We start from the raw sequence: 16,743 nt of genomic DNA, 5'->3' as shown, positions 1-16,743 counted from the left end.
CAAAAGTCATTCTCGTCGAATCCCACCGACTACACTTTCACGGAGTACCTACAGATATATTATAATACATTATTTATGCGATATATTATGTAGTGTTGTACACTCATGCTCGTGCTTAGCTGTGTGTGTATACATATATATATATATTATATTATATAATTATGTAAGTACAGAGGTACTCGACGGTGTATTGTTGTTTCATCGTTCTAACTACGACCTATAGCTGTGCATAATACAATATTGTTACATCGCACGGCACATTATTATTGTTGTTGACGATGTTATTGTTGATGTTACGCATGCGATCGACGACGGATTTTGGGCTTAAAGTGTGTATAATATAATATAATGTTATGGTCGGTACTGATGAGCTGTAGTACACTATACACTTATACATAGTGTTTATACTGCAGGGTGTAACGGGAAGACCTGAAAAATTAAATAACTTTGGTTCTAATTAATATATTTAAATTGTTTTTAAATAATTATTTATTTACTCTTGCGCTACAAGAATTATATAACATTTTTTATTTTTATTTTTCTAAGAAGTACTTACTGAAAATAAAAATATTTTAATTTGACTTAAATTTTTTTTTTAAATAGATAATTTGTAAACCTAGTTTTTGGAAGGATTTTCATAATAAAAACATTTATTTAATTCATGTTGTTTGTTTTTTATGATTTTTTTAAATGTTTACATTTTTTAAGTTAGAACCATTCCTCTGAAGAGTAATAACTTTTAAAAAAAATATTTAGAATTTAACAGGTACTTTTTCAATTCAATCATTGTCTTAAAATATTTAAAAAAAAGGACTTAATTCTTTTTGAGTTTAAAATATTGTTTATATCAGAATTTAATTTTTTTTATTTTCGGTATTAAAAAATAAAAAATGTTATACTACACGACTATCGCAAGAGATAAAAAAAAATTTAAATATCGATTACAATAAAAGTAATTTTGTTTGTCAGGTCTTCCTGTTGCATCCTGTATATAGTAAGTACCTATGAACTTATGACGTAGATTCCACGAAATTTTTACTAAAACCGTTATAGTTATACCATGTGTATTTGCATAAAACCGAATTCTAACAATATAGGTAAGTAGTATATACTGCCATTTTCCCCTCAGATATTATATGGGACACGTATCGTGAGAATACCAACAGGTATGCACAGTGCACATGGTCATGGACGAGTACAATATGCAAAAACACTTCGGTCATGGGAGTGATGTCCTTTTACCAATTTTTTTTATTTTTTTATCTAATACGCGACACAATTTGTGATTTTCGATTTTACATCCAAACATTTATTTGAACATAATATTATAATAATACACCAATATCGATTAGGTGACGGAAATAACTATTATGTAACTATAACAGTTTATTACAACGCTTTTTATTGTACCTACGACCTACCTTAAGTTTGTATTCAAGTATTTCAAAATAAATTAACGTTTTGTCATATCTCACAGATGTTTAATCGACATTTCGAACGCGTTAGTTTTTTTTTTTTATTACGATTTTAACTCCGGTTGGTCATACGAACTTGATAAATAATTTTTATTCGTTTCCTCTTCTGAGTTTAATATTGAGGTGCAATTTTTCTTCAACTTTTTATTATTATTATTATGAATACATTTTTTTACAGTAGGTACCTACTCTCAAAAACGATGTATGTACTTATATGTTTTGAAAAATTCAATTCTGTTACAGATTCTACAACTGTATATATATAAACGTAAAATAAATGATAATTACTTTGAAATTTAATAAATGATTTGATACTTTGTTCTGTGAGTGGTCCAAAAAATTGGCATATCGCCGGTGCAAAAAAATGATCACTTTTAGAACATTTGATATTTTTTGATTTATTGCAGGACATTGCCATATTGGTGGGGTCAGCAAACAATTAAAATTCGAATTTTACTTAAATATTTGACCTTAATATCTACACACATATTATACTTTTTCGTTCAATAACAACTGCAAAGTCAAAAACAAAATGCATACTTTATTTTTTCTAATCATACTTTTTATTTTTAATGTTGATTCACATGAACCATTTCAGAAGGATAAAACTACAAACAAATTGAATAGTTATCACTCGTTACATAAGGTGTAAGGAATACCTAACATTTTAATTGGTTCGTTCGTTATTAAATACATCTGTCCATAAACAATTAAGGAAATACTAAATGTTTGATACCACTACCGCGCGCCATTACACACATTAGATTGTATATATTATTACAATATGGTCTAACAAAAAAATTTAACAAACTTTTAAGATTATGTTAAACTATAACATGAACGCAAGAGTTGCTTTCGACGTCAAACCCATTGGCACAAATCATAATTTTCATATTCAAATCACGTTTTGAAAATTACGAACTAAAATTAATTTTGAATAAATTATAACAATATAATCCTAATGAAAATTGAAAACAAGCCGATTTTAAATATGAACGACTTTAATTCAGGTATTTTGAGTCGTTTTGTCAGTTATTTGATATTTATATACTATAACATTATATGACTTTCACGACTTAGGATCGTAACATAATATTATTATTAGCATGTTTAAAAGACGTATAGCGTTACTAAAACTGTTTGCATTTACTTATAATATATATTTTGGAGAGTAGATAACTTTACGGGAAATGCTGTTATAATTTTTAAAACGATGTCTATTGTGACACGATCGATTATGGCGTTTCGTTTCTATATACTAATATCGCTCGCTCGCTCGATATATTAATATCTTATAAGTAGGTATAACCTAACCTATACCACCATATATCAGCGGTTCCCAAAGTTTTTTTAGTTCAAGCCACCCTAAAAATAAAAACAATTTTTGCGACTCTCTTGAATGAATAAATAACAAAATATGTATAGTATTTAAATATACAAATATTTCGGTAGACGCGATAATATTGGGTTATCGATAGCGCTATAATGCTAGATGTAGCGACTTTCTTTAAAATCCCCAAGTTAAGGAAAATCTTACAATGTAACTGTATGCGAAATTATTGTTGATTTAAAAAAAAAACCCTTGGGAAGCGCGCCGGGCCGAGAACCACTGCCATTTTTTTTATGAATTTCGCATTTTATTTTTTTTTTAAATCCTTTAACGTGTTTACACACCTACTTAGTATAGAGTATCTAATTATTTAAAATTAATACGATTTCGACAGAGTGTTTACCTGGTAGTAGAATAACTTGATATGCCCAGTAACGGCATGGTAGCCATCGCAATTGAATACACCCAACCAAAGGCCATTATTCTCACGGTTGAAGCGAACGTCATTTTGTTTGTGTACAGTGCCCTGCGAATTGAGTACCACCGTTCAATCGTTAACAAGCATAATGCGAAAACTGATAGTTGAGACGAGAAAACTGTCAGGAAACCTCCGATTTTACACCCGACGCCTGTGGAAAAATATCGTGACATTTTATGGATGTTGTAAATTTAGCATCGGTAAATAACAGATATATAATGTATATATATTATGTATTATGATTATATTGAAAAATGCACAATAATAATATTATTATTATGTGTACATTACACTATATTATACGAAATAATAGTTTTATTGCCGTTGAAATAATATATTATGTAATTATTATAATATGAAATAATAGCTTTAATTGTTTTTGTTATTATCATTTTTTCTTTTAAATTAATAATAACCCAATATGTTTTTCAGTCCAATTGTATAATATTATTTATCGCACATAATAGTGCTTGAAATTACTCAAAAATATTCAAATTTTAGTAGATATTCATATAATATACATATATATATATCATAATATAATACGTGTGACAAGACCAATTATTATAATTATTATAGTACGCAAAAACATTAAACATTGTCCGCATATTATAGTCATATACCTACGGTTTTTATCAATGTGAACACAATATGTCTATAATGATTTATTTTATTGCAGTTGACCCAATAAAGATTGAAATAGGTTGGTATATTATTACAGGTCTTTTAAGTGGGTCGAATTAAGTACTATAATTATTATAGCATCTACATCTAAGCTTAGTGTATTGTTGCATACGACTATCAGTAAAAAAAAATATACACCTATACTATAGGTCCTATAGGTATCCACATGAATTACAATACAGATACGCATCATGATAGTGTCTTTAAAAATAACTATTAGATAGGTACATAGGTAGTGTTTATAATGTATGTAACAAACTAAAATAACGTATGTAGTAAAAGCTGATAAAAATTGGAAAAAAAAAATACTATTTATTAAAAGTGTAATTATTTTCACGTGAATAATTCAATAACATTAATATTGCTTTATTCTTCAATAATTTTATACTCATCAAACTCTACAACGTGACATAATTCGTCTAGACATATTCAGTCGATCAAGGATATAGGAAGCAGATAAAATCGTAATAATGAGATGTAGGTAGGTAGGACATCAACATATTATTTTATGAAGTATCTATTGATTGAAAATTGTTTATTATTGTCCACAGTTGTTTAAATATATTATTAAATAGAATTATAACATGAAAACTAGAAACTCATAAAAGGTATGATTGAAAATTCATAACAATATTTTAGTGCGTTCGGGTTAAAATACTAATAATTATTCGGTCCAACGCAGAAATAATTTTATTTGGAATAAGACAGAAATAATCAGAATGCATACCCATAGTAGTTGATTTACTTCACAAAATGACAATTGCAATCATTCTATGAAACATTTGAATAACGCCATTATTATTTAAATCATGAAAAGTATTATGGGTAATAGCCAATATAGGTACCTACTAACTGCATGAATACATTATTTTTAGATTTAATCTGTATTATGAGGAATATTATGACTTGATACTTGGATGTAAGACCGATGCGGGTAGTGTTATTCTCGATAAAAATTTCAAAATCCTAAATCAAAATTTCTATTTATAAGCACTTTGAAAAATAACTTAAACATCATAAAGAAAACTGCTGGAAATCTGTTAAAAAAAAAAAAATCACTAACAAATTTAATATCAAAACACATTCTCCTTTGTGGCAGTGGAATATCTGTAAAACGAAGAGATTATTTTTTCATAAATGTAAACGAAGGGACTACACCCAGACAGAACTGTGTAAATATATGACGTTCGCAATAAATTGAGGCTGTATACGCTACTTCTCAGTGGCGTAAAAATGGTATTAATTAATTTCTTGTGAGATGTATTTTTTTGGTCAATAATTACCTGCCCCTCCCCCCCCTAAATTCAGTCTAAGTGCGCTTACTTCTACAATACTTCTTCTAATATAAATTATTAGCCACAACAGGTAGGTACTGATAAGCCGATAAATCCGCCATCGCGGCGGACGTAATATCATATAATATCTACGTGTGATCATGGTTAAAGAAGTAGTATTTGACGCGCAATATATTATTACCATTTTGCCACGAATAAGCGTAGTTGAAATATTTTTCACTCGACTCCAAATCCTTGTAAGCCAATAGCAACAAATAGATCGCCGTGCAAAAGTCGGCGAAAGCCAAATTACACATCAGGAATCTAGGCACGGAGTGGTTAAAATTTTTACGGAAAACCACCGTCATCACGACCAAATTTGCCAGCAACGCTGCGATTCCCACCAGCCAAACGCACACTCTAAGCCAATAGAAACCCATTATGTCTTCGCACGGGTTGAAGGCGTCCGGTTGTGGCCAACACTGGACGTCGGCTCTCCTAGAACAAATGACGCATAATTATTCCGGTCGGTTTTGAGGTCGGCAAAGTCGGATTTTTGTCCGACACAATATTATATCTGGGCAGGTATATGTCCTGCAATTATTACGTCAATATATATTATAGCGAGAACAACATGTCACTAAAATTATGGTACAGTTCATGGCGTCCATGAGTGATTTGTTGTTGCCGTTTTAATTATTATTAAAAAACAAATTCAAGCTCGAGAGCATATTTTATGAAGAACAAGGGTGTTTTTTTTTTTTTACCGACAACGACAAATTTGAAACTGGTATTCAAAATTGCTTGAGGAAATATTTTATTTGTAAAGGTAAGAGTATTACTTAACTGTACGTAAATATCACTGTTTGAAAATACGGTTTAAATCGGATCGGGTGCAAAGTGAATTTGTCGGTTGTCGAGAACGATTTATTTCGGGTTTACAACCTAACCTTACCACAACAATGGACTTGTACAACTTTAATTTAAGATGCAAATAACATAATAATGTCATGACAATAAAAACAACAGGTACCATTATTGTAATCGGCTATAACGTCCAAACGTCCCTGCAGACACAATTGTACCTACGCGTATCCATCCTGTCGAAACTCTTATCTCAATTTCATTGAAACGCTGCAAATACCATGTGACCTATAAAATAATAAACCTCTTTTTTTTTGTTCAAGCTTTATTTCTTATCGGAGAACTATTACGTAAATAATAATTGTGCACCGGTCGTAAACTTAAAACTTTTATAGAATATTAGCGTAATTATAATAATAATATTTAATGATTGTTTCAGTTTGAATTTCGTACTGCTGTGCTATAACACAGCCGAGGCGTTAATTATTTTTACATAGCAATTATTATAAAAACTATACAAAATATAATACATGCGTCTTGAGATCATGGTAATACATCAATAATTATTAAATTGTGTTCATGACGCGTTTGGGACGTAAATGTGATATTATAATATTGACGTCACAACTCGATAAACTATATTATGGTTATTAAAAACACATTTCAGTTAAACATACTGTTCTATATAGTGGCTATTTAGGTGGAGAAACTATGAGGATACTGTACGGCGTTACTTACGTGTTTTGCGGAGTAATATTGCCACACATAACATCCAAGGTACTATTTGTAATGGCCGGTTCGTTAAAAAATTCTTCTTCACTGTCGTTTGCGTAATCGATATAACCGTTTTCCATCAAATCGGTGGACACCACATTTATATGAACGTCGTCTTTTTTCGCTTGAACGCATTCGCTCGGAGTTTGTAGGCCTTCCTATGATAATATGCGAATAAGAGGAACAAAATGTAACGAAAACGTTTTACAAGGAAAAACGATAAAATACGATAAAAATTAATAATAAACGGACGAGTAAACCAACTATTACCAGCTTATATATACGTACTTCAAACATCAAACGCACGAATTAAATTGATATTATTTATAACCCGACGGTTTTATTTTATTTAATGAACTATTAAAGTGTGTGTTTTATTTGAAAATGTCTACAAAGTATAGTAAGTAGTTGACATAGAGAAGCTAAACAATGCGAAAAAGAAAACTCGTGCATCAACACATAATTTGGTATAACGTAATTGAACTATAAAATATACCTATACTAATAAATATTTATTTATAATTGTAAGTTCACGAACATTTTTTTTTTTTTTTTTTGAAAATACCTATAGAGAACTAATCTGTTATTGACAAAATGCTATTGCCTATTATAATAGTATATTATCAAAGTCTACAAAAAATTATGTTTCGGGTACCTACATGTATAAACGATTTTGGGTTTTAATGAATAAATAAATATATATAAATATATATGAAAGTATAAATGTAAATATTTATGAAATAAATAAATTAACACGATTTAGGCCGCGGACAGTGACAAAACGAAAATATTATCAAAAAATGTTGTCGACTAGATTTCTGTAGGTTACTATTTTTAAAACGTCTGATCAAAAAAGTTTTTTTGGCATGATGAATTAATTGACACCTACTTTATGAAAGTCGTACGTAGTGTAATCATGTTTAGCCGGAAACTGAAAACTACAACAATGGAATGAGTACGTGAGATGAGCTTCTTTTAAATTCTGAAAACACAAAAAAATTTGCATTTATTATTACGCAACAACAATAAATTAACCCGTAAGCGTGCGCACGTGTGGAGGCAGGGAAAGCAGCTGTCTCCCCTACGAGACTTTTCGCCCCCCGAGATCATCCGTCAAAGTACTTAAAATTGTTTTAAAAATATTTTCAATATGCATTATATGCTAACATAGTACAAAAACAATATCGTTCTATTATATTTATATAGATACTTTATCTAATGGAAACACGGTTTCAGCTGTGCAGTTATTGGACAAATGAGATTACCTGCTGCGCATACATTGTCGAACACGCATACCGCAACCTCAAACATGGTACCTAATGGCTAAATATTTAAACAACAGAACATTGTTGTTATTAAATATTTTGTTGTTACCTATTTTTAAAAAGGACACATTGAAAACTGTTGTAATATTTTTATATTCTTCCTAATCGTATTGATCGATCAATGCAATATGGTTTAATACGACCACGTCCATGATTTTGAGTGAGAAATAATTTTAAAGATCGTCTTATCGTCCCAAAAATGAATCTGGTAAAAAGTTCTGTGGGTGGGAGGGGGGTGTCCAGGTCCCAGGATCCCCAAGCTACAGCCTTGCCTCCCCTGACAAGTGGTTCCGCGTACGCTTATGGTTATAAACTCTAAAGTATAAAATAATATTGTGGGTGACTACATACACTAAATAAATAAACTGAAGGAATCACAGTCATTAGAGGAGCATTTTCGATGCGAAGTATCTCTAAGCTTTGCAACCCCGATGTCGGTAATAATTTCACCGAGGAATGTGACAAGTCTCTAAAATACAATAATTTATAATACAAAACCCAAATGAATACAAGTCATAATAATAATTGCACTAAATAATAATTAAATAATTAAGCAATAAAAATGTACATAATATAATGTCTAAATAATAATCAGTTCTAAAAATACACATCATATACTGATTATAAAAATTAGAAATTAAGAACGCTTAAATGTCAATAGATAAAAAAACAACGAAAATTACAAGTGCAGATAAAATTAATTTGCTAATTATCGATTATTTATAAATTATAAAAACAAATAACAGTTTCATATTATGAAACTCTGGGCACATTAATTTTAAAATGATTTATTTTTTAGAGCTGTAAACATTTTGAATGTTCTATCTGTCTGTGCTATACAGCATTTCTATTGTTTATTGACTTAACACAAATGGTATTTTACTAAATCGGAAAAACAAAGTAAAATGTTTGTGAAATCTTACACCTTTTAGAGTTAAATGTAGAGAAATTGTTTATTATTTAAAAAAATGTATGATGATAATTTTACTAATTTATTTGCACGAGTAATTTATGTTATTAAATAACTTACAGTGTCCGCAAGTTTAAAATTCCATCAAAACTGTGTTCGGACAAAAAATCTAAATAATTTCCTCTCAAACTCCTGCAATAAAATGAATAAATTATGAAGATGATTAAAATAATATAATTAATTGTATAGAAAATCAGCAGCTTGTAATAGTATAGAATAAAATCCATTACCTATACGTCATGTCAATTTACTTACAGTTTTGATATTTCAGAACCATTGAACGCCCAATTTTCTACTACGTGTATTTTATTATATTCCAATAATCTAAAAATATATTTTGAAACAAAAGAGTAAACATTATTTAAAAAAAAAAAAATTTAATTATAAAAATTATTTTTAGAAATATCATGTTATAAGCATAAGTACTGTGTAATAGACGTATATACTCGTATATAAGAAATATTATGTCAAAAATGAATTAAATTTCAGGTAAGTACATATATACAAAGAAAACTTTTTAGTTTTACTGTTTTTAAACCATCATTTATATGTAAGTTTAATTTACTTAACAAGTTCAATGCTAAACGAAATTCTATTTTCTGTTATTTAAGACAAAGAACAGAGAACAGAATTGAAATAAAAATATTTACAAAATGTCTACAAAAACCATCATTTGTAGAAAACACAATAGAAAACTTAGAAATCAATAACGAATTTAATTTACTGTTTACTATAATCTTAATACTGTTTGTTATAATTGTTTTGGATTGAACGAGTAGGTAGGTACTCCAAACATTCTGCATTGTTTGAGTGCCTAGCTTATTTTTTTGTTTATACATTAAGCCCGAAAGGTACTTAACATAACACTTTTTTGCCATTGTTTAGTAGCTTTATGAAAACTAACGAAAATCCGATGGTACAAATAAAACATTTATTTATGTCGAAGCCATGTTTACAAATCTATTTTGATTATGAGGATGTAATTAAAAACTAATTTATTTTGACAAAATGTGTTATTTTGAGTTGTAGGACTTGACGTTTAGCTTAAAATGTTGGAAAATATTAATTGAATTAAATCCCACCTCGACTATCCAAAATATCTTATTAAAAGTCCTTATCAGTATTATTTAGAATATTTATCAAGTGTAAAATGTGATAAACTCAATCTATTATTTATATTTTATGATTAATTTAATTCAAATACCTAAATGTTGATAACATTAATTGTAGTTTTGAGCATTATGTATAGCTTAACAAATAAATACAAAGTTGAGTGCTTACATGGCTACATAATATACCTTATACATAATTGAATATAGACTGTATGAAAAAGTGGTAAAATGGCAATTATTTTAAAATCGTCTAATGAATATAATTATAATGTACAAATAATATTGTAATCTTTCATTTATGAATAAACGATATATCCCTTACAATAGAAAAAATTAATTGAATAAAAGTAACTGTGTACTTTATAATAATTTAGGTCAATTAAATGTACGACAACAGCTCACTAACTATGAATTATTATGATATAATATGTAACCATATATAATTTTGTATGATAATGTATTATTAATTAATTGGTTTTTAATTTGATGATCAAAGACATTAATGTCATAATATGTTGATTTTATTATCATTGTATACCATAAGAGGAATTTTTTTTTCGGAGGGGGGGGGGGGAGCAGAGCTTTATTATAATATTCTGCTGTACTACTGTACTAGAGCCTCTCACAATTATTAATTTTTTGGACTTGATTATAAAATGTGTATAGCTAAACTTTAAGCACTCAATGCGATATGCGGTGAAAAACAAAAATACTTAAAATTCGTCGATTGTGGTGACTACCTATCAATTTTGGAGGTATTGACAGTAAATACCTTCATAAATCAAAATTGGCAAAAAAAAAATAATAATAAATAATAGCATAATTTGCGTAATTTGCGTAATTTTATCGGAACCGAGACGATGCGTGACGAGACGGAGATGATTGTTCAAACAACCAATGTCGGTTGTTAATTATTATTAATATCACATTAATTATGATTGTTCCAAGTTATGATGGTAAGTTTGAAAAACAGTACAAATTTAATTTTTAACACAAAATATTTTTTTGTAATGCGTTTTAATTTAATAGTTATTGAAAATGAACTTTACAGTTATAATTTATAAAAATTGTTGTACATTCATGCACTTTATAATGTTTAGGGCCAGGGGGCTAAGACTAAATAATGAAGGAAATAAACGATCGTCACATCAATATTAAAGCCATTTAAGAGACTACAAATTTCTTAAAGTGGTCCGTCATCATTGATTTGATCCAGTAACAATGTAACTTCGTCAAAATATCAATCATCTAAATCCTTTTCAACATAACTAGACTTATACTACAGCACCCAACAAAATATTATAAAAATTATAAAGTAAAATACGCACAACGAAATTATGACAATACGCTCGTTTAATACGTATAACTATAGTATACATAGTACCTAACTATTGTTTTTCCTCGAAAATTATAAAAGTTGTTTCATAATTACTTTTTTTACCATCATACGTCCTTACTATATAGTTGGATTAAAATGTAAAATATTATTTTAAAAAACAATCACTGGGAAAAGCAATGCAGTTGAAACAGTTTATAGGCAAATTATAGGCAAATGTAATATGTATAGACTACATTAACCTACCTACTAAAATCGACTATATTAAAATGTTTTAAATTTAAGACCTTAGTATTATTCCGTTGTACTATTTTAGATTATAATATTTAAAAATATTTATTGCAAAAGGGTCTTTAGCACCCCAAGTTCAAATCTTACATCCCTTGTATTTTTAGGTCTACGTCTAACTATTATTATCATAGTGAAATACCACTAATGTTTATGTTTTTAATTATAAGAAAATTAAAACGAAAAAAAAAAAATTAAAAAAATGTTGGTCATAAGTTATGACTCATAACTATGGTATAAATCATAATATTAATTCATTAAAAATTTTACATATTCCTATAAAATTGACTGACCATTAGCATTAAGATACACATGACGGAGGAACGGGTTTATTACGAGAAATTTTTAGCCAATGCATGGGTCACATCAAAAAGCAGAATGAATGCTGTGGTGGTCTGTAAATTACTATTTACTGGCAAACCTTTATGAGTTCAAATCTTTAAGAAAAAAAGTATGATTTTTAAAAAAAGTAGGTGTATAGGTTTTTCATATTTATCATCAATATTGTGTAGTGTGTCAAAATGTGTGTAAAAAGTTTTCAAATATCAATTATTGTAAATTTATCATTTATAACTTATAAAATTGTAGTAGTAGTTGTTGTGGGGGGGGGGGGGGGGTCAAATCCGTGGAGGGCTCTGTGAGACATTTACAATTATAGCACCCCACGTTTTAGAGGTCTAGTTATCCTTATAACTGCAGAAGCACTCGGGGTATAAATATATTATTAAATAAATAAAATTAAGAACATTTTTTAGAAAACACAGTAATAGATTTAGACTGAAATATAAAAAAAAATATTGAATTTAATTATATGATTTTTGCTTAATTACTAGTACTCACAACTGGTCTGCTCGAGTTCTAATTCCATTCGTTCGCAATGTCTCCAACTGATTTCCTTCAAATTCGCTAAAAATAAATTTAATGTAAAGATGTCGTTGACTGTTATAATATTTTACTTTAAAAATGTCAATAGTTTTATATTACATTGTGTGCATCGCAGTTAAAGTTCCGAGGTCTGAAAGATCAGGAATGCCCTTTAGATTCGCTTTACTTACACGACTATAAAGGAAACATCATAAATATTAAATTTCCCTTTCTCGGAATAATAAAACCATTAAATAATTTTGGTTTAATGGATAATGTTCAAAATGTAGTAAAAGAAAACCAATTTAATATAATTATTAGTGTTTCTATAATACAACACAATTTATTAATAATACATTTACTAAAACTAAATATTTCATAAATAAAATAACATATTTAATCGTTTTGAAAACTGCAAATAAATTAAGTTATCATTGAAAACTACATATTTCATTATATTATCACTAAATACAGTTAGGCACAATATATATAAAGAAAAAAGACACGATTGTAAATAAAAAAAATTAAGCAAAAAGACTTGAACAAAATATCAGCTGCACAATAGTGTTAACAAAATTAAAGATTTAAACATTAATTATATAATGTACAACTGAGATAATAAATAATTCATAGCACTGTTAAATGGTAAAACAAAAATGCGTACGATAAGTAATTATCAGCTAATACATTTATTTTAAATGTTAAATTATTGTAGCTATGGCTGTATGAAATGATTAGATGAAAATCCGATGTGATAAAAAAATATTACTTTAAGAGATATTAAGAAATGTAAAATAGTCGAGTGACGTCAATGAGCCCGGCTCATCGTAATTGCCTTATACGGGTAAACACACCAATTTACCAAAATTTAATACAATTTAATACGATTTTATTTTTGAAATTTAATTACTGTATAAATGTGTGATTTTATGTGTTTAAGACGATAAAAGTATCAGAATTTCAATATAACGTTTAGTTTTTTAAATATAAAAAATCTTAAAAGTGATATTTTGTTAAACAGCGCGTCATGGTGATTAAATATAAAATAAAAATTCAAAAATATTATATAAGATGTTTAATATTTAAAAAACTAAACGTTATATTGTCCCACATAGGGTACCTTAGTTGGGAACGGGCGTGACAAACCCACGGACCCCAGTCACAGCGTATGGAAAGTGGCGCTTCTAAAAATTGAAACTGAACCTATAAATATTGCTTTGATGTACACTTATGCACCAACGGAATCAGCTGACGAGGATAGTAAGGACGCCTCTATGAGGACCTGATCCAAGCATATGACAAATTACCAGGGAATGCTATTTATATAGTGTTGGATGACTTAAATGATAAATGTGGAAGAGATATGCAGTTTTCCCCTTCGTTAGGAAAGAAAGTCTGCGTGAGACAAGCAATGGGAATGGCTTTGACTTATATCATTCACGACAGGAAAAATATGATAATAATAAGCACAACGTTTCCACATAAGAAAATCTATAAAGGTAAATTTATTATTTAATAAACAACACATTCCGACAGAAGCATTTGAAGTAAAGACAGGTCTGAAACAGGGAACAGGGAACATGCACTGTCTCCAATGTTATTTAATTTAGTGGTGGAGAAAACAATTAGAGAAATTCAGAAGGAACCAGAAGGTTAGGGAAGTGAAAAATTCAGGTGCTTGGGTTTGTGGATGATTTAAACATTTTAGGAAGCTTGTTACACCAAAAGTCTTGGAACAAGCAGCCTGTAAAGTAGGATTGAAAATTAACAAGGAAAAAACGAAGATAACGAAATTACTAGAGAATGAAGAGAATACGAACGAAGATGATGAAGACGTAGTCTTTGAAAAAGTTAACTAGTTTCAGTACTTAGGAGCCATGCTGAGTGTCGAGAATGATTGATCCAGAGAGATTGGAATAAGAATAACAAAGGCTGAACGGCAGCAGTCGCACTGAGTAAGTTCCTGAAATCAAAATTTTTTTGAAAGAAAACAAAAATAAGGTTGTACACGACGATAATAAGACCGACGTTAACCTATGGATGCGAAACCTGGACAACTACTAGTAATACAGAAAGGAGATTAAGGACGTTTCAGAACAAAATATGGAGAATAATTTGCGGTCCTGTCTATGATAACGAAACAAGTACGTAGAGAATACAATTTGATTGGGAACTACAGGATGAGCTGGGATTGGCACCAGTTAGCAGCTTCAGAAGTGGCCAGCGGATACAATGGCTTTGTCACGTAATGCGCAGAAATGAGGAAGAGACGGTTAGAGCGGTGCTGGAATGTTGGCCTACGGGGAAGAGGCCTCGCGTACGGCCTAGAAAAAGATGGATGGATACAGTGGAAGAAGATCTCAAGAAAACAGGATTACGAGAGTGGGGAACAATATAGTTATATAATATTTAATATATAAGATAAGAAGAGGCAGATCGTGATGGCGGCGAAAACTCTTAAAGAGTAATACATTTCAGCAGAAGAAGAAACGTTATATTGAAATTCCGATACTTGTATCGTCTTAAATACATAAAACCAAACATAATATATACGTAAATTAAATTTAAAAAATAAAATTGTTTGGTTGGTAAATCGTTGTGTGAAGCGAGAAACTTTTACACTTATAAGATAGGCAATAAATTACAATGAGCCGGGCCCAATAACGTCACGCGACTTTTTTCAATTACTCATAACTTATTGACTAATGGGAGTAAAAACGTAAAACCTATACCATTATTATGAGAATTGATCATTCTTTCAAATTAAAAAACTAATTTTTGTGTTTTGTGCTCCTCTAGTAGTTATAATGTTATATATATAATGTATAAATTGCTATAAATACATTACAATTATTAATTAGATCTTTTACTACATATTGTCCATTGTTATTTATTTGAGTTTATCTGTTTCATAAACTCACAGTACTAAAAGCGTTTTTGATAGACCAAGAAATATATCGTAGGGTAGTTCAGTCAAAGCACTAGCTCTAATTATATACCTAGAAATGTAATTAAGACATCAAACATGATATTAAAATATAATTTGTTAATGTTATTGAAAAACGTACAATGACTTCAATTTATTTAAGTTTTTGAAAGTTGACGAATCCAAATTTTCTAGATTTGTCATGTTGTTTAATACTCTATAAAACAAAATTGTATTTATTTATAATATTAAGAGATTAAATGTCTAATATTTAGGTACTCATTAGTATTGTTTGACTTACATATCAGTAAGATTATTATATCGACTAATCGATTTTTCTGATAATTCTTTAATACCGGCTGAATTGTCTATAGTTCTAAAATCAAAAATATCAAGATAATTAATATTAAGCAATACAATGTTTATGATATGCTTGTTATGTTTGTATTATAGTATTATACTCGTGTATTTACATATCATAGGCTAAAAGTATTAAATACCTACTCATTATAATCACTTAAATAGTAAATGTTAAAATAGCACCTATAAGGCAGGTACACAATGTATAATGTTTTAAGGTGCAAAACAGCATTATAATTTATTTTGACCACGGTCAAGCACTTTTGGGGGTTTCATCGATTAAAAAAGGGTTAAACGAGTACTGTACCACTGTACCAGAATTTAAACTGATTTTTTTTTTTAATATTTATGAATAATAAAATAGTATAGTACCTGTGTACTAGCATAATAATAGTACATACCTAAAGAATGTTTTGTATTATTTGTATTATTTACATTTTTAGATTCACATTTTGTTTGTCCGACATCTCTAAAAATAAATCCATAAAGTATTTGCAATAAATTTTTATTTTAGTATAACGATGAATGTATTGATTTTATACATGTGTGTTTTTTAATTTAAGTGTCTGAAGACACTTTTTCTAATAGGTATAGAAGATCCTCTGATCATCAACTTTTAAGAATCATGGTAATTTAAAATATGTAATACAAATTTAAAATTTGTATATATATTTGTAAAATTT

The 16,743-nt window shown here is 28.9% G+C and overlaps 1 protein-coding gene across 2 annotated transcripts in view; it reads right to left on the bottom strand.

The window, feature by feature from the left end:
• Positions 1–16,743, bottom strand: part of LOC132936117 (lutropin-choriogonadotropic hormone receptor-like) — an 80,555-nt gene that overhangs the window by 38,921 nt on the left and 24,891 nt on the right. For both annotated transcript variants that reach the window (XM_061002802.1, XM_061002803.1), the window contains exons 3-14: positions 16,002–16,076; positions 15,843–15,917; positions 15,696–15,773; positions 12,895–12,969; positions 12,751–12,816; positions 9,430–9,498; positions 9,235–9,306; positions 8,556–8,673; positions 7,769–7,861; positions 6,844–7,037; positions 5,444–5,739; positions 3,209–3,434 (exon numbers count right to left, since the gene is read on the bottom strand). In XM_061002802.1, coding sequence (XP_060858785.1) covers positions 3,209–3,434; positions 5,444–5,739; positions 6,844–7,037; positions 7,769–7,861; positions 8,556–8,673; positions 9,235–9,306; positions 9,430–9,498; positions 12,751–12,816; positions 12,895–12,969; positions 15,696–15,773; positions 15,843–15,917; positions 16,002–16,076 — 1,437 coding nt within the window. The remainder of the gene's footprint in view (positions 1–3,208; positions 3,435–5,443; positions 5,740–6,843; positions 7,038–7,768; positions 7,862–8,555; positions 8,674–9,234; positions 9,307–9,429; positions 9,499–12,750; positions 12,817–12,894; positions 12,970–15,695; positions 15,774–15,842; positions 15,918–16,001; positions 16,077–16,743) is intronic.

Source organism: Metopolophium dirhodum, chromosome 1, assembly GCF_019925205.1.
Source record: "Metopolophium dirhodum isolate CAU chromosome 1, ASM1992520v1, whole genome shotgun sequence".
In the NCBI taxonomy this organism is placed as follows: Eukaryota; Metazoa; Arthropoda; class Insecta; order Hemiptera; family Aphididae; genus Metopolophium; species Metopolophium dirhodum.
This window is presented reverse-complemented; position numbering and strand designations above follow the sequence as displayed.